Source organism: Anser cygnoides, chromosome 14 (assembly GCF_040182565.1).
Source record: "Anser cygnoides isolate HZ-2024a breed goose chromosome 14, Taihu_goose_T2T_genome, whole genome shotgun sequence".
In the NCBI taxonomy this organism is placed as follows: Eukaryota; Metazoa; Chordata; class Aves; order Anseriformes; family Anatidae; genus Anser; species Anser cygnoides.
The window spans coordinates 6,219,718-6,236,240 of record NC_089886.1 but is presented as its reverse complement, the minus strand read 5'-3'; the positions used below and the strand labels follow the sequence as shown (position 1 = coordinate 6,236,240).

Below are 16,523 nucleotides of genomic sequence, written 5' to 3'. Positions count from 1 at the left end.
CCGCCCACAGCGCCCTCCCCGCCGCCGCCGGAAGTGACGCCGCTTTCCGCCTCCGCCGCAGGCCGGGCCCGAGGCGGGGCGGCGCGGGGGCCGCCATGTCGACGTCGCTGGGCTCCAACACGTACAACCGGCAGAACTGGGAGGACGCCGTGAGGGCCGCGACCGGGGGGAGGGGGGGGGAACGGGGCCGGGCCCGTTCTGAGAGCCCGGGGTGGGGCCGGGGCGGTGGGGCCGCCCTGAGCGCGGTGGGAGTGAGGGGGGGGGGGGCAACAAAGGCCGCGCTGTGCCTAAAACGGGGGGGGGGCGGCTGGGGACAGCGGGGCGGAACGGGCAAAAACACGGAGCGACGGGCGCCCCGCCGGGAGGGAGGGAGGGAGGGAGGGAGGGAAAAAAGAGAAAAAGGGGGGAAAAAGGGGCAAAAGAAACAAAAGGTCGGTGAGATAAAAGCGCGTTTATAGGGAGCGGTATCGGGCGTCGCGGGGGGTGGGATCCCGTGTGCTCAGGCAGCGAGGAGCCGGGAGGAATCAAGGGCCAGGCCCTAGGGGCCGTGTGGCTGTCGTACGCTGCCACTGCTGCGCCTCTCGCCGTTGCGATGGCAAATAAGCGAGCTGCACGGCTCGCCGCTCTGAGAAAGTCACCGGGATGTCCCTCACCAGTGAAATCAGGAGCAGCCAGCGTGCTGCGGGTCTTTCACCAGAGGGGCTCGGGCAGGGGCTCGTGGCTGGCCCAGGGGCTCATCCTGAGGGAGGCCTTTGTGTCCTCCCAGCACCCGGGTGGGTTACGGTCAGGTGCAGGAGGTGATTCAAGTGCTGCCATGGTGATTTCGTTGCTGATTCCACGTTTTCTTTCTTCCTGGTCCATTCAGGACTTCCCTATTCTGTGCCAGACATGTCTTGGAGAGAACCCGTACATCCGCATGGTACGTGCCTGCGTGACCGCGCGGCCCTGTGCTGGGCGATGGATGCCTGCCCTGGGACTCCTCGGTTCTGAGGGATAAAACAAGCTGGGATACAGGAGGTGCTGAGCCGCGTGCGCGCTCCCAATTAGCTGGTTGTCCGCAGCAGGGTCTGGTTCATACCTTTGTTGGTGTGTCACGTCAGGGTGGTAGGCACAGGATGTAGGAATAAGCCAGGCAAAAAGGAGAGGAAGATGGCAGCCTGACGGCCAGATGGCAGGAAACACCAGAAAACAAAGCTTCGGTGCCGGGAAGTTGTGTGCTGTGGGGAGCGGGGAGCTGCTGGAGTGTTAAATAGGTCAGGTTTGTGATGTACAGGATATGTACCCCTGACAAGGAGCTAAGGCAGCCTTAGTAAGGCGTCCTGGCAGTGATTTAAATCCTTGTTTGTTGACCTCGGTTCTGGCCGTTCAGGATGAGTCAGGCCGCGCTGTGCCGCTTTTCTCTGTGCTCAGTCCAGGTACAGAGGGTGAATGTTTGGATTCTCTCCTTCACGTTTTCTTTCCACAAATTTTGCTGAGAGCTATTACAGCGCTTTTAAGAAACATAATTTTATTGCTGATGGAAATGAAGTTTCAGAAACGGTTTGTTTTCCTGTACTTGGTTTATGTAATTACATCACCTTGGTTTAAAGTATAACTATTAATATTCCGTTTCATATGCACCTCGCCTAGTACATGAAGCAAGGCTCATCATGCTTCGTTTAAATGAGTGATTCTAAAATGGGTTGAGAGTTCCTTAGGATTATTTTTGTCCTGTTCACCAACCAAGGAAGATTCCACTTAAGCACGAAACACGGGGGTGGGTGAGCCTAGCTGCAGTGTGTGAGGAAGAGGGCGCTGTGCCGTAACTGTGACGTGTTTTGTGTTTTTTGTCAAGTTAATGACGTTCTACGTTTTCTTTTTTTGATTTTGATTATGTTTCAGACCAAAGAGAAGTATGGAAAGGAATGCAAGGTATGTTTGTTGTCTTTTGAAGCATGCCTAGGAGCAATGCGTTCTGATGTTATAAAATGTCTGCTGCCTTCAGGAAAGTGCTTGTCTGGGTTAACATCTTAACGCGTACGTAACTGCCTAACACTTTAGGGCAGTCAGCAGTCTGCTTTGTTAGGTGCTTGTTCTTGTAACAGTAAAATTATTGGTCAGACAGACCTAGGGTTTGCTCGTGTTTATCAGAATCTTTAGGTTTTGCTGATATCATCGTACTTTATTTAAAGGTATTGCAGCATTCAAGATGTTCAGTACTTTCTGTTGTAAGTTTCTTTTCATTGTTAAACGGTGAATAAATAACTGGAGTTTAGGGTTTGCTGTGAACATGTTATTCTTGGCCGGCTAGAGGTTACTGTTAGAAATAACCCAGGTTTATTTCTGAGAGGGACGGAAATATTTAATGTTGTCATGACTTGAGGGAAGTTAAGGTCTGTCCCTGCTTCTTTTATCAGTTGTCACCTGAGGTGGGGAGAAGGGTTGTGTTGAAATTGTGCTTTGCTTCCTCAAACTGTGCGTGCATCAGATGCAGACGCATCTTTCCTGCAGATAACAGGGGGCAGTGGTTTTTATCTGGACCAAAGGTTCTGTAGCCTCTCACTGGGCTCGCTGCTGTTTCGTTGACTGCTCAATTTACAAATAATTGCCAATTTGTCTTTAATAACGCAAGACCCTGGATGGTAAGTTCAGCGCTTTGTGATTCAGTTGCTGACTTTCTGTCTTTCAGATCTGTGCCAGGCCCTTCACAGTGTTCCGCTGGTGCCCTGGTGTTCGCATGCGTTTCAAGAAAACAGAAGTGTGCCAGACGTGCAGCAAGCTGAAGAACGTCTGCCAAACCTGCCTGCTCGACCTGGAGTATGGTGCGTACCAACAAGCATTAACGAAGAGAAGCAGCAGTTCTGCTTGCCTCTGAAATGAAAGCTGGTGAAATGGCTTTAAATGTGTGCGTGAAATTGGCGTGGTTGTCTGTCTGCAGACAGACTTTGAGAAGAACAAGTCTCGATGATCGGGTCTCTTCCAAGATTCAGGGACAGCATGGTGTACCTGGGCAGTAGACAAGTTATCTCTGGCTACTGCAGGGTGCAAGAACTGTTTTTTGTCCTTTCGCTTTGTGCTTCATAGGGGTGTTTTGCTTGTTTAACTCTAGGTTTGCCTATCCAAGTCCGGGATGCAGGACTCTCCCTTAAGGACGAAATGCCTAAATCTGATGTCAATAAAGAGTATTACACCCAGAACATGGAGCGTGAGGTAAGAAAGTGTAGTTTAATCGTGCTCTGTTTGTGTGGATGTGTACAAGGGAGGGAAGGGGCCAAATGCACTTTCTCTGAAAAAGAATGACCCAAGTCATCTTAAAATCATGTGCTTCCTTTGATTCTTTGCATTATTTTCCAGTATTTTTATATCATACAGTATGTAATACCGTAACAGCTCTCAGCAAATCGTTTGCGTTTTAACTTCTGCGTAGATAGCCAACTCTGACGGCACCAGACCAGTGGGCGCGCTAGGAAAAGCTACTTCCACCAGTGACATGCTGCTGAAGCTGGCTCGGACCACGCCTTACTACAAACGTAACCGTCCTCACATCTGTTCCTTCTGGGTAAAAGGAGAATGCAAGCGAGGAGAAGAGTGTCCTTACAGGTACACACACATTTCCAGCACTTAATTTGTTCCCTGTGGCCAGATATGTTTTCCCTTAGGGACTGAGGAACAGGAAACGTTGCAGTGGGGAGGAGACACGATGCCGTGACTGGGGTCAGTGTGAAACCTGAAGTGAGCTGGCGTGCAGCGCCACTGAATGGGTCTTTGTTGTGACAAGCTCGGTGCTGAGGCATTTGCTGCGTGGTTTTGTAGTGTTTGGCCAAAGCAGTGAGTGCAGCTCTTGTCTTGCGTAGTTCATTTTGTCCCTTCATGGCATCAGTCCCCTCCGTCAGAGGTCTTTGGATTTGAACAAGAGGCCGTTTGAAATCCAGCTCTTGTGTGTTGTGGTACTGAGTGCTCGGCAGTGAGAAGTGCCATTCATTCGGAGCTGAAGGCAGCCCTGCCTGGAGCACGTTGTTAGCTGCAGTCTAAGTTCTTGGGGCTTTTTGTTGCGTTTTGGCCTGTTTATGTGAACAAAGTTATAAACAAGCAGACTGTCCTTAGAGGGGAAAGGAGCAGTTGTAGTCCCTTGAACCCGATGCAGCTGTGACTGGTGTTATGAAACGCTTTGTTTGCTGAACCTTAGACATGAGAAACCTACAGATCCGGATGATCCTCTGGCTGATCAGAACATCAAAGATCGTTACTACGGAATTAATGATCCTGTGGCTGATAAGCTGCTGAAACGAGCATCGACCATGCCTCGACTGGACCCTCCTGATGACAAGACCATTACTACGCTGTATGTTGGAGGGCTTGGAGATACTATCACTGAATCAGATCTCAGGTGTGTTGGTGCAGCTGTGTTGCACTTGCCTTTGTATTTGGTGCTTTGGTTACTGCTCATCTTCAAGGGAGGGAATCTGTCTTACAAGGAAAAAAAAATACCAGCTTTCAGTGTTCCTTAACGGGGAACTGGTTGGTGGGCAAGTACAGAGGAGTGCCAGCTTGTTGGAGAACAGACAAACAGGCGTGCTTCAAATGCTTTGATTAAGAGAGAAATCTTACAGATGAGTCATTCTTTGGAGCTCTTGGGGGTTCTGTTAAGCTTTTTACAACAAGGCCCCATACCTTCTGTCTAGCTAGCTGCTGAGAAAAGCTGCTGCAGTGATTTTATTGCTCCGTAATGACACACGGGAGCCAAGAGACTTGATTTGTAATGGTTGTTCTGACGTGGTGACGGGGAAAAGAAAGGATGTGATCATTTCTATTTCATCACATAAAATCTTACCCTGCGGCTAGGAGGAGCGGGATTTCATATGCATGTTTTTCCACACAGAAATCACTTCTACCAGTTCGGGGAAATTCGGACGATAACTGTGGTGCAGAGACAACAGTGTGCTTTCATCCAGTTTGCCACCCGGCAAGCTGCAGAAGTGGCTGCTGAGAAATCCTTCAACAAACTCATCGTCAATGGCCGCCGGCTCAATGTCAAATGGGGCAGGTGAGCGGGGTGGGGGGCATGCGCACACGTAACCTCTTTCTCAGGTGCCTTGTCAGTACTGTCCTCAGGGGCTCGATTCTTAAATGGAGTTCATTTTTTTGGGTCTTTGTTCAGTTTATGCAGCCCTGAGGAGCTGGATTGGATGTTAAGCTGAAGTAGGCAATGGGTCGATACACGGCTGGGGTTCTCTTGCAGTCTCTTTTTCTTCCAGTAGTGGGATCTGGGTTGGATATGACACCAATTGTGTAAGGGTTGTGTTAGTTGAGGGTAAGGGATGAGTTTCATAGTTCTGCTTCAGTTCAGCTCTGGTGAACATTATTTGCATACTTTGTATCAGCTCTCTTTGGGAGTGAGTTTTTCATCCTTGGCCTGAAGCAATGGATCTAGATTAGATAATGTGGAACCGCTGCAGTGTAAATATCTGTTTGTTCTGCCTTTTCTTATCCTTGTTCTCAAATTTTTGTCTGTTCTTTAGGTCTCAGGCAGCAAGAGGAAAAGAGAAGGACAAAGAAGGTACTACAGAATCTGGGATAAAGCTGGAACCAGTTCCAGGACTTCCCGGAGGTAAGGGAGTAGTTTTCTCCTCTGAAACGTTTCATGCTGACCTGCTTCCATGAGAAAGGCTGGAGTTCAACCTCCGAGAACATTTTAAGTTCAGGACACCAGAGGCACTGGTGAGCCCAGAGCAGTTCCTGACTGTGGGTTTGCAGCAGATAAAACCTGGCACGGGAAACGAGCTTTGTCTAGAAGCAAATTCTTGCTGAAGAGAAAGGTTGTCATGTGATGAGTGAAAAGTTAAAGCTGAATTAATTAATGTTACTCAGGTCCAAGGTACTGGCAACCCACGCTGTTCAAGTCTTGGTTAACGTTTTTGTAATTCATTGAGTGTTGTGTGAAGGAAAAAGCCAAGCTGGTTTCTGATGGAGTAAAGTGGGGAGTGTTCCACAGGTTGGCGCAGTCCTACTTCTTGCTCCACCTCGAATGTGTGATAGCAGCAGCAGTTTGCCCTTGTGGGAGAATTGGTTGTGCCTCCTCCTCGGAGGCAGATATGTCTGCATTTCTTGACTGAGAGATTAGATTTTCCATAACCGCAGTATGGTTTTGGTTTTTTCCCTGCAGCTCTCCCACCTCCTCCAGCTGCAGAAGAGGAGGCTTCTGCAAATTACTTCAACCTACCTCCAAGTGGCCCTCCAGCTGTGGTTAACATTGCCTTGCCACCACCTCCTGGCATTGCTCCGCCACCACCTCCAGGTACTTGTTTTTCCTCTGTGACCGAGGGTTTCTAAATTGGTGTTCCAGCGCAGCGAGCTGGAGGTCTGGTCCTCCTTGCTCAGCTTAACTGTAGCACTGATGGATACCCTGTATTGATTTTCCTGATGATATGGGCTGAAACGATGATATAAAAGGAGCTGTCAGCACAGTTTGATTAAACCGAGCTGCCTGTTGTGGTAGGTATTCACTTGCAAATGTTGAGGCACGTTAGAGATCCCTGTTACGGGTCTTCAGACCTGCCTGGGGCATTTGCTGGCTGCGTAAATGCTGCACTGACCTGAACTTCAGAGCCCGTTTCCACAGCTGGTTGAACGCAAGCCTGTGTTTGTGTACGTGCATCTGTCTGAAGGTCTTTGTGTGGGCTGTCAGACTCTGGTTGCTCCACAGTTGAGTAGAAATCACTTAGATTGGCATTACAGACACCCCTGGCAGTCCCCCACCAGCTTTTATCTGTGACTAGGAATGTGTGTTGGGTAAGGATTGCTCCCAGTTTGACTGGGAAGAGCGGAAGGAATTTGAGGAATCGTGGGAGATGGGCACCTCTCTGAGGTGCAGCTGGTGGCCAGGCGTTTTCCGTTGGCAGTTCCAAAGGGTAGTACGCCCGCGTTGTTTGTTCTCTTGCTGTGTCTGAACGTGACAACTCTCTCCGCAGGTTTTGGACCACACATGTTCCACGCCATGGGGCCACCGCCTCCCTTCATGCGAGCGCCAGGCCCCATTCACTACCCGTCTCAAGATCCCCAGAGGATGGGCGCCCACGCGGGAAAGCACAGCAGCCCCTAGCACATCGTGTCACCCTCGTCGTTTAAGTAAATGTTATTTTCTAGTTACCATGGTAGTGCCGTATGTTGAGCTGTGGGTGAGCTAGAGAAGCCTTATTTCCCTGCTTGCAGACGCTGGGCAAGCTGAGCTCTGTGTCACCGTTAGCTATCGGATCGTTGATGCAGCCCGGGTCTTTCGTTTAGTATCGGGGGGGTGGGGGGCAGACAGAAGGGCTGTCAGGGGGGTCTGTGGATCAGGTGTACCAGAATTACAGTGCTCGTAGTGTATCCTATTTGCACACTTTTGAAATAAACTTCTGGAAAAACGAAAACCAAACCCTCTTCAAGCCCGTTTGATATCCTCAGTCTGAACACTGTGGACTATTTAAGTGTAACCAGAGACTTCTCTGTGTCAAGTAGCCAATGACTTGTTACTCTAATGACGTATTAATCTTGTAGTATCAAGCCAGGACTGAATAAGAGCAGAAAAACAAGCTTGTCACATGTGCCAAACCCGTGGCTTTGCCTTACCAGCGCCACAGAAATTTTTTTCCCCTACTTTTTAAAAACTTTTAACAGAAAGAAACTTTCTGGCGCTTCACTTCTAATCCTGCGTGTCCCGAGCAAGAAAAGTTGGGTTGTGCAAGCAGCCCCCTGGTGATGCAGGCGTGACCTGGAGGGACAGGTTAGCAGCTCTAACCAGGTGACGCTCCCCAGAAGGTGCTCGTGTGCCCCCCTGCAGCTGTCAGCAGCACAGTACAGCTGCAGACTCGTCCTGTGTATTTACAGGACATGATCAGGCATTTGGATACGGTCTCCTCTTAAACTCTGAGATGGATCCAACATCTTTCTGATTTAATAAGACGTGAAACTTTTCTTTCTATGTTCCAACTATAGCATTTGTCTAGGAGCAACTGCATGGAGCCTGCCGTTGAATAAGGTGTATGGGCACATCGCTAGAGGATTTTAAGATACCTGTATGTCTGCTGCTTTCATGTAACTGATCTGTGGGCATCTTTCTGTAAAGCAAAACATGATGGGACCTGTTCTGAAGACTCCTTTGCTTGTTTGAAAAAAATACATTAAATACGTGAGTTTTTCAACACTTTGCTTAGACCCCGCTTCCTGGAGCAGGGTGTCTGAGGGCTTTGATTGATTCGGCTGCTGCCAAAGCCGGGGTGAGGAGTGGGCTGTGACAGTGGGTCCGGTTCTGGTTCCTTGCGATGCCAGCGGGTCCCCCTGATGCCGCCACCAAAGGCGTGCGTGATGCTGCCAGTGCTGGCATGGCACCAGGGGCACGGCTGCGGCACAAGGTGGCCTTCCCTGGAGAAAGGGCTGAGCTTTGGGCTCAGGTGGTTAGTTTAGTTTTTGTCAGGTAAGAGACAGCCCAGGCGGTGTTAGGGGGGCGCTGAGGCACGCTGGGGGATCAGGAGGGCTGTGCTGCGTGCTGCCGCTCTGCCCCCGAGGCTCCAGTGGGCCCATGGGCACTGCAGACAGATCGTGAATGCAAACAAGGTGTACGTTATAGCAATTCATTTATTTTCCAACCAGGTTCCCCAGGGGTACGTGTGTTCAGCTGATGGACAGAGAGATGAGAGGTGGGTTTAGAACAGGACAGCAGCCGTACATCACAAATTTTTAATGTTAGAGGACTAGACCTTTATTCTTTATTTGCCCCCTCATGCTTCTGTGGGAAGAAAGGGAACTTGCATTTCTCCGCCCCGAATGGTGTGTTGTCGCAGCGGAATCCCTGCCTGGGATTTTCTCTGCACGTCTGCACGGTATTAGAACACGCTTTACAAGCGAGGCAGCTGTTAACTGCATTGTTACCACGAAATTTACTTGCCTGGTTTAACCACAGCGGTGGAAAAAAATGCTTTTATCCCAGTGCTCCTGGTTTCACGGGACTAAATAAGGATAGCATTAAGAACTTGACAAAAGCTGTTGTAGAAAGCGTGTGTTATGTTAGAGATTTTTGTTAGCGGTTGGCAGGATTTTTCCCAAGTTTTTGATGGCTCTCCTACAAACTGTTAGCTGCATGTCCCACCGTGTGCCACTGCTGGAAAAAAAAAAACGTGTAGTCAAATCCCCACTGCTGATTTTTGCATTTAAGAAGTCCACGCTTGCTGTAGGGACGTGACTGCACTGCTTTTCCTTCCCACTGACGGTGAAGTTACCCGAATACCCCGGCAGTTTCTTTCAGGCACCCCAGGCTGGCGCAGTTTTGCCGCGCATCTGCCCCAGGCAGGGCCCGGTCCTTATCCTGGCTGTGTGAAGCAAACCTGGCGTAGGAGGATCAAAGGGCTGAGATGTTCAAGCAAGGCGTGCAGGTAGGAAGGGCAGAATGGCAGCTGTCGCGTGCTAGCCAGCAGCTTATGGAAAAAGTGGCACAAGTTTCCAGCTCCCAGCGTTCCCCTCCCGTCTGGGTCGTGCTGTGTGGTAAGCAGGCAGGTGACCAGCTCATTCTTTGCGTTGTCCAGCCAAGCCTGAGGTCACTGCTTTTAACGTGCCAGTGCCCCTGGTTGCTTGTTCTGCTGGCGTTGTGCAGTCCTCGCCTCCTTTTGCCGTCCTTCGGATGGAATTTCTCCCCGGAGGCACCACCTGTCGGGGCAGGGCGCGTGTGCCAGCGAAGCAGCAGCGGGACCGCTCGGTGCCTCGCGGCCGGTAGTGCCACCGTGCCCCGCGGCGCGGGGGAGGACAGCCTGCACGGCGTGTGTCGTGGGGTGATGGTTTTGGGAGCCTGCGGGGGTCTCCTCGCGTGAGCGATGAGAACGTGGCTGCTTCGCTTAGCACTAAACGCCCTTGTGCCAGCGGCTGGTATGAGGGGAACTCAGAATGGTCCCAGGATGGAGCTTGTTCAAATCCCGTGGATAAGGACGACGAGCTGAGACCTCGAGCTTAGCTTTCAGGAAATGCTAGGCGAGAACGCTTACTCCCCTCTCCCCTACTGTGCAAAGTACGGTTGAGTCTAGCGAGAAAAGCATCCGTGGCGATGGGGAAGGGAGCGGGGGTGCTACAGCTCGTCGCTCTCCGGCAGGACCCGCGCCCAGCCCTGCGGTACTCTGTTGAAGTTGCGCCTCTGGGAAATCAGCTCCAGACCGCTCAGGTTGTCCAGCTCGGTGGCAGGCACGTAGAAGAGGTCGCTGAGCACTGCTCTGTCAAACGGGGTGGGAGTCCTGCAGCGCAAGAGAAGTGAACTTAGCGCATCGCAGAGAGGTGCGAAGGTGGAAAAAGCAGGTCTGGACCTTTTAACTCAAGGAGCCCCACCTGTAAGCAAATGACCACCCCCTTCTTTTCCTCCCCAGGATGCCGTTACAACCTCTGCTCGCCCAGCAAGGTGCTTCCCTTGCACGGAGCATGCTTCAGCTCGACCTTCAGCAGGCCTGGGCAGTGGTTCTTGGTGCGTGAGCGCCCGTGGCTGTACGGGGAGGGGGGAAGCGTGCTGCTGCATCACCACGGCCTGCTGCCACGGGCTCCACCACCAGCCAGGGATGTGAAAGGGCTTAGATTAAGAGAGCAGGTGGCGGTGATGAACCCACCGGTCCCTAGGCAGTGACTTGTCTGCAGATAATGTGCTGTGCAGGGGCCGGGGCTCCTCCTGCTGCCTCCTGATTGCTCTAGCACATGTGCAGGCAAACGTCTTTCTCCTGGCCCTCGTTCCAGCCGGCCTTTTGGGACAGCTTCTCCAACTCTGACTAAGAGGAGGAGCAGCGCGGGGGCAAGAGCTGTCATCCCTTCCTGGAGAAATGTGCGGAGGGACCGGGGAAGAGAGCGCCAGCTCCCCGAACGCCGGGAATGTTGGTTTTGGAGCCGTGCACGACCTATCAGCGAGGCAGAGCTGGGAATGTTTGCTTTGGGAAGCGCTGCTCGAGCATGAGTAATGTGGCCCTGTTTTGCAACAGTGTCCTAGGGAGAAATAAGGGGGGGAAAGGTAAAGGAGAGGGGTTTGTTCCAGGAACAGCCTCCCTTCTGGGAAAAGACAGGCGTTTTCAAAGCTTTGTTCTCGCTCTCTCCTAAAGCAGCACACCTTAGCGAGCCGGCCGAAGGTCTCTGCATCCCAGCCTGAATTTTTAAAGCTGGGAATAAATTGGTCTGCCTTGATCTAGTTGCTGTTGCGATGGTGAATTTTGCCTTGCCCTGTGACACACACAGGCTGTGCTGGGGTTCACCTAGCCTTAGGCAAGGCTGCTGGCTTCTCGCTAGCCAAGCTGTTCCAAAAAGCGTGTTTTTCTGCCGTTTGGTATTTGATGAACTGAGAAGTGATTTAAAAGCCGACAGCTTGGAAGATCATGAAAAGCCCCGTTAAAAGCAGATTGGCTGCCTGAATCTTCATGCCTCAGTGAAGAATTAGAGGAGGTGGCAAGAGGCTTGGTGTTAAATTAGCATCCATCTGTATTAAATAACAGTTCAGGCCTTTAAATAGAAAGGCAGCGTGCGAGAGGGGAGAAACGGCGCAGGGTAAAGCATTATTCAGAAACATGCCCTTGCTTCGGGCCCTGCCCGCAAATAAATGCCGAGGCAGGGAACGGATAAATGCTGAAAGCGAAGAGCCGAGCGTCTGCAGCAGCTCCTGGGGCTCCGCCTGCAGCAGCTCCTCCGGCGTCGCTGCAGCGGGGCGCCGGGGACGGCTAACTGGGGAGGGGGGCAGAGGGAAGAGCTCTCGCAGCCCCTTGGCTTCTCCTTGGCTTCTCCTTGCTCTCCCTCAGCTCGCTTTCCCTTGGCTGCCCGCTGGGTTTCCTCTCCCTCAGCTCTGCTCCAGTACTGCCCAGTACAGACCAGTGCTCTGTCAAGCTTTCAGAGGCGTGGAGAGGAAACGTGGAGGTGGTGCCAAGCTTTCAAAGCACAGCGGCGGTGTCCCCCGCGACTTAAATCCGCGGTGAGGCCGCAGTGCGGTCTGCTGGAGGAGCAGAGCCGGGTCCCAGCAGGGAACTCCAGTGGGATTTGGGGCACTCACAGCTTGCCTGCCTACTTTCATCCTCATGAAGGAGGCTTTCAGCGAGGAGCAGAGACAAGACCTCGGTTCACACATTCCCTGAGACGATGCTCAGCTTAAAAGCTCAATTCTCATCTCTACCCTGGGTTGCTGGTACTGCCTCCTCCACCTGAATCCCCACCAGACACCTTTCCTGAGAGGCGTTTTTCCTCGGCAGTGTCCATTCCGCGGCCCTAACCTTGACCCCCACGTAATTTGGGGGCACGCAGGAGGCCCAGCAGCCGCGCTCGGCTGGAAGCAGCCGCGGGACGCGGAGCTGGCCAGGCCCAGCCACCAGAAGCGGGCCCGGAGCCTTCAATCCCAAGCACGCATTTGGAAGGGATCTGGTGACCTCTTAGCACCTTGTGGGGAGATTAACCTCGTCCCCCCGCGCTTCCAGCAGCTGCTCGGGTACCTTGGGGAATTAGGAGAGAGGTTGGCACTGCCTCCGCCGCTCCTCCGCCCGGCCCTGAGCTGATGCTGGCGGGGAGCGTCGGTGGTTGCTCCCCCGGGAAGGAGCTCCCCGCGCCAGTGAGGGGAATTCAGCTGGGATTTCAGATCCCAGGGGGATCCAGTGCTTAGGGCTGCTTAGAGCTGAGGCTGGAGGTGGCCGACGGACGGACGGACGGACGGACGGACAGATGGATGGTGAGACCCGCGCCTCGGCCAGCCTCACCTGTTGAAGCTGACGAACTCCCCGTAGGAGGGTTTCATGGGCAGCTGGTTCTCTCTGCCCACAGCCTTGTCCTTGTCGCCGAGGAGCCCGTGCCACGGGGAGCGGTAGCCCTTGGGGATGGCGGTGACGTTGAACTTCTCCGGGGGCACTTCTCTGAGGGGCCCTGAGTACCCTGCGAGGGGGCAGAGGCGGCGTTCGGTGCTGCGGGGCGAGCCGGGCGGGGGGGTTGTGTGTGTGTGTGTGTAACAACAGCTGTGTTCACACAGCCCCGGATCCAAGGGGGCCTCGCAGCAGGGCTGCCTCCCTCTTGGTCCCGTAACCTCCGGGGCTTTTGGGGTCGCAGGGACGAGGAGAAGCCCCTCTGCCCCAGGGTGGGAGCAGGGTGCGAGCCCAACACTCACATCGCCTCCTCCCAGAGCCAGACCTGGGGGGGCTCCCGGGGGTCCCTGTGGCACCGCGCGGCGACCGCAGCGGGGCTGCCTTCGGGGTGCGAGCGCTTACCTGGGGCCAGATTGTCTGGGTTGAGGGCTCTGCCCATCTGCAGGACTTTCTCCGACTTCTTGGGCACCTCAGGAGGGCCGCCCTGGGGCGACGCTGCCACGTGCAGCTCCGAGTGGAAGCTCTGCTGGCCCTCGGCGTCCCCAGCCTGCGGAGGGAAGGCTCCGGGGCTCAGCACCTGAGCTGGCAGGATGCGGGCAGGAGCCCTGTCCTGCTGAGCAGGGGGAGCTGCTGCCCCCCCAGGTACCCACCGACCACTCGTTTGCCGTCCCCTCCAGCCCGGCTTTCTCGGTGCCGTGCGAGCCACCCGGCGCTGGGAGCTGCGGGGGGGGGGGGAGGAGAGGGGTCGGTGGGGGCACGGGGAGCAGGAGGCACCCCCTTGGTGCTCGCCCCCCGCTCCGCCGAGCCGTCCCCTCTCCTCTCCCTTAGCCTCAGCGTAGGCACTGAGCGTGGCTGCTCCGCTGGAGCCCTGCAAGGGAGGGATTCCCCGCAAAGGCTGCGAGAGCCCGGGGCCACCATCCTGCCCGGAGCTGGGCTCCCACCTTCCTGTAGCCGCTGGGGTGCTCGAAGACGAAGCGCTGCATCCGCCTCTGCCGCTGCTGGAAGAGCTGGGAGCCGCGGTTGGTGCTCAGGGAGAGCTCCTCCAGCATCACGTCCTGCGGCGTGCTCACCTTCTTGCCCAGGTCCAGCCGGGGCGCTGGGGACACCAGGGGAGAGGATGGGACGGCTGCTGGGGGGCCCCTCGCACGGTTTGGTGGCAGTCCCTGTGCCCCCCCACCACCACCAGCACCGCTTACCATCTCCAGGGTCTGGTTTCATGATGGTCATCGCCCGCTGCCACGCTCCTGGGGCAGGGCTACGGGGTGGGGACGGCTCCCAGCCGGCTGCAAGAGAGAGATGGCCGCGGGTGATGGCTGGGAACGGGGACACACCAGTCCCCGGTGTGCCACAGGGGCTGCCAGGCTGTCCCCACCCGGCAGCAGTGCCTGAGGTCACCTCTCTTCCCTGCCGCGGGTGCTTGGGGGCTCCCCGCAGCAGCCCCTGGGGATGTGCAGGGCCCAGGGGTGCCCCCATTAACCCGTGAGTGGGAGCAGAGCGGTGTCTGTGCGCACAGCGCCTTGGGGTGCTCGCGCTCCGTGTCCCCCAGCCCATCTCTGCTGTTGTCACCCTCTCATCTCACCCCCACCAGAGCCCCTCGGGACGCTCAGCACCACCCCGTGCCCGTCATCTTCCCTCTTTGCCGTTCTTTAGGGCAGAAAACGCCCCCAGCATCGTCCCTGCCTGCGGCGAGCGGTGTCCCCGGGGCTGAGCCCCGCTCAGAGCAGCACCCACGGCCGGCCGGCCGAGCAGAGGTGCTGACAGCCCCCGCACCAGCACCACCGACTCAGCAGAGCTATTTTCAGCTGCTGGCCCAAGCGGTGCAGGAGCTGCAGCCCCGACCCTGCAGGGCCAGCCCAGCCCAGGCAGCGGGGTGAGCCGGGGCGCGGGGCCGCCGCCTGTCCCCCCTGGTGGGGCTGGGGGGCACCGGGAGGAGCAGCGGGGCCGGGCTCCTCAGCTCCCAGCTCCTCGCCTCGGGGGCAGGATGGAGGTGCCCCCCCCCTGTGCTGCCAGCCCAAAATGCACCTGCAGCAGCCGGGACGTGCAGCTCAGAAAGCAGCAAGGAGAGTTTTGGGGGCTTGGTGGCGGTTGCATCCCACATCTCTTGGCTCAGACTAAAGCTGTCACCTTCCCTAAAAGCCGCGGGCAGCACAGGGACCCCCAGGGCTGGGGCTGCACGGTGCCTGGCGCGGGGCTCCTTGCCAGCTCCGGGTCCAATATCTCCCATCCTCGGCTGGAGAGCCCGGGACCCGCTCACCCCTTCTCTCAACCCCCCTCCCCGCTCCCTCTGTGCCTGTCCTGTCCCATGGGACACCCCACGGCTGGGCTGTCCCCACGCCCCGTGCACCCCCCACCCGCTGACCCAAGTTTGGGACCTCGCCCCCCCCTACCTGCCCGGGGGGCTCCTTGTGATACCAGCGATGCTGTCTGGCTGCGCTGCGGACGAGGACGCGGCCTGGCTCCAGCCACCAGCCTTTGGTGGCCCCCAGCTGGCTCTGCGCAGCACCTGGGGCTCTGTGCTGCTCGCCCCGAGCCGTGCTGGGCTCCGGACGGGGTGCCAAGGTCCGGCGGCAGGACAGCAGTTATTTCTGGCTGAGAAAGGGGGCGGAGCAGGGCTCACCCTTGGGGACCGCTGTGGTGTCACCCCAGCACCGAATGGCGCTGGTCCTTGGGGACCAGGACGGTGTCACCCCAGCACCAAATGGGGGGCTGTTCCTTGGGGACCAGGACGGTGTCACCCCGGCACCGAGTGGGGCTGATCCTTGGGGACCAGGACGGTGTCACCCCGGCACCAAGTGGGGCTGTGCAGCGGCAGCAGGAGGTGGCCGCACGTGTCCGAGCCCCTTGGGGCGGGAGGGAGGCAGGCAGGCGGTGGGATAACGGGTGGGATAACGGCCCTTTATTGCTGAGCTGGGTACACAACTGGGTGGCGAAGGCGGTGGGGAAGGGCAGCTCCTGGGGGGGGGCAGAGGGGCAGGGACTAGGGACGGGGTTGCCCCCACGGCGTGCCCCAGGGGAAGGGATGGGGTGACCTGGGGCCGTGCCCCAATAGCCCTCGTGCACGCTGCATCCCCCTGGGCGAGGGGCTGTGGAGGGTCACTGCCTTGGCATCTCCCAGCACCCCAGACTGGTTCCTACTCGGGGGGGAAGCACTGTGGGGGCCCGTTATTGCCCTCCCCGGGCTCTGCCACGTAACCGTGCCCACCCTGCTGCCCCCCCTCCCCATCACCCTGAGCACCCACCCGCCAGCACTGTGCCCTCGAGCGCTGCCCCGTGCAGGGAGCTGGCTCCCGTGGGGCCCCCGACCTGTCCCTGAGACCCTCTCAGCATCACCTCCCGCACCGAGACCTCCCTCAAACCCTCTGCAGCCTGTACCGCTTCCTTCTGACCCCCGCAGCCCCCCCATCACTGTGCCCCCTGCCCCTGCCAGGTCCCTCGGTCCCGCAGGGTGGGGATGGGGTGAGCCCGGGGCTGGGGACAGTGACAGCGCCGGGGACAGTGACAGTGCCAGGGGTGGCGCTGGCCCTCTCTTCGCCCGGGCGCAGTGGGAGGTAACCTGCCCACGGGCCCCTCGGCATGGCAATAAATAACTTTGGCTCTCTTCACCGTCACTGGGGAAGAATTTGGGGGGAATTCCACGGGGAAAGGGTCAAAGGCTGAAAGAAAAGCGAGCAGGATTTGGGGATCGGGGGAATAAAACCGGAATTTTTCCTCCTCGAGATC

At 56.2% G+C, this 16,523-nt stretch overlaps 2 protein-coding genes across 4 annotated transcripts; one reads left to right on the top strand and one right to left on the bottom strand.

The window, feature by feature from the left end:
• Positions 1 to 7: 7 nt before the first annotated feature.
• Positions 8 to 8,161, top strand: RBM22 (RNA binding motif protein 22). 3 transcript variants are annotated; one of them, XM_067005436.1, is made up of 11 exons: positions 8 to 149; positions 866 to 919; positions 1,882 to 1,911; positions 2,669 to 2,801; positions 3,089 to 3,189; positions 3,407 to 3,579; positions 4,166 to 4,366; positions 4,859 to 5,023; positions 5,499 to 5,587; positions 6,143 to 6,274; positions 6,948 to 8,161. In XM_067005436.1, the coding sequence occupies exons 1-11, from the start codon at positions 96 to 98 to the stop codon at positions 7,076 to 7,078; spliced, it is 1,263 nt and encodes a 420-aa protein (XP_066861537.1). In that variant the 5' UTR covers positions 8 to 95; the 3' UTR covers positions 7,079 to 8,161. The 3 variants fall into 3 exon arrangements, with proteins under 3 accessions (XP_066861537.1, XP_066861538.1, XP_066861536.1); XM_067005437.1 differs by lacking the exon at positions 1,882 to 1,911; XM_067005435.1 differs by lacking the exon at positions 8 to 149 and having other exon boundaries at positions 411 to 919.
• Positions 8,162 to 8,574: 413 nt separating this feature from the next.
• Positions 8,575 to 16,412, bottom strand: MYOZ3 (myozenin 3). The gene is made up of 7 exons (XM_048057211.2): positions 15,191 to 16,412; positions 14,000 to 14,086; positions 13,745 to 13,899; positions 13,454 to 13,522; positions 13,206 to 13,350; positions 12,705 to 12,876; positions 8,575 to 10,232 (listed from the first exon to the last, which is right to left on the bottom strand). The coding sequence occupies exons 2-7, from the start codon at positions 14,028 to 14,030 to the stop codon at positions 10,070 to 10,072; spliced, it is 735 nt and encodes a 244-aa protein (XP_047913168.1). The 5' UTR covers positions 14,031 to 14,086; positions 15,191 to 16,412; the 3' UTR covers positions 8,575 to 10,069.
• Between the last annotated feature and the right edge of the window lie 111 nt (positions 16,413 to 16,523).

What these genes read in the sequence shown, in the direction of transcription:
- RBM22 (XM_067005435.1), top strand. Translation starts at nt 593, where the DNA reads ATGGCAAATAAGCGAGCTGCACGGCTCGCCGCTCTGAGAAAGTCACCG. An exon ending in CCTGCTCGACCTGGAGTATG is followed by an intron (nt 2,802 to 3,088) that starts GTGCGTACCAAC and finishes GTTTAACTCTAG; the next exon opens with GTTTGCCTATCCAAGTCCGG. An exon ending in TGCTCCGCCACCACCTCCAG is followed by an intron (nt 6,275 to 6,947) that starts GTACTTGTTTTT and finishes CTCTCTCCGCAG; the next exon opens with GTTTTGGACCACACATGTTC.
- MYOZ3 (XM_048057211.2), bottom strand. Translation starts at nt 14,030, where the DNA reads ATGACCATCATGAAACCAGACCCTGGAGATG. An exon ending in GAAACCAGACCCTGGAGATG is followed by an intron (nt 13,900 to 13,999) that starts GTAAGCGGTGCT and finishes TGGTGTCCCCAG; the next exon opens with CGCCCCGGCTGGACCTGGGC. An exon ending in GAGTTCGTCAGCTTCAACAG is followed by an intron (nt 10,233 to 12,704) that starts GTGAGGCTGGCC and finishes CTTGCGCTGCAG; the next exon opens with GACTCCCACCCCGTTTGACA.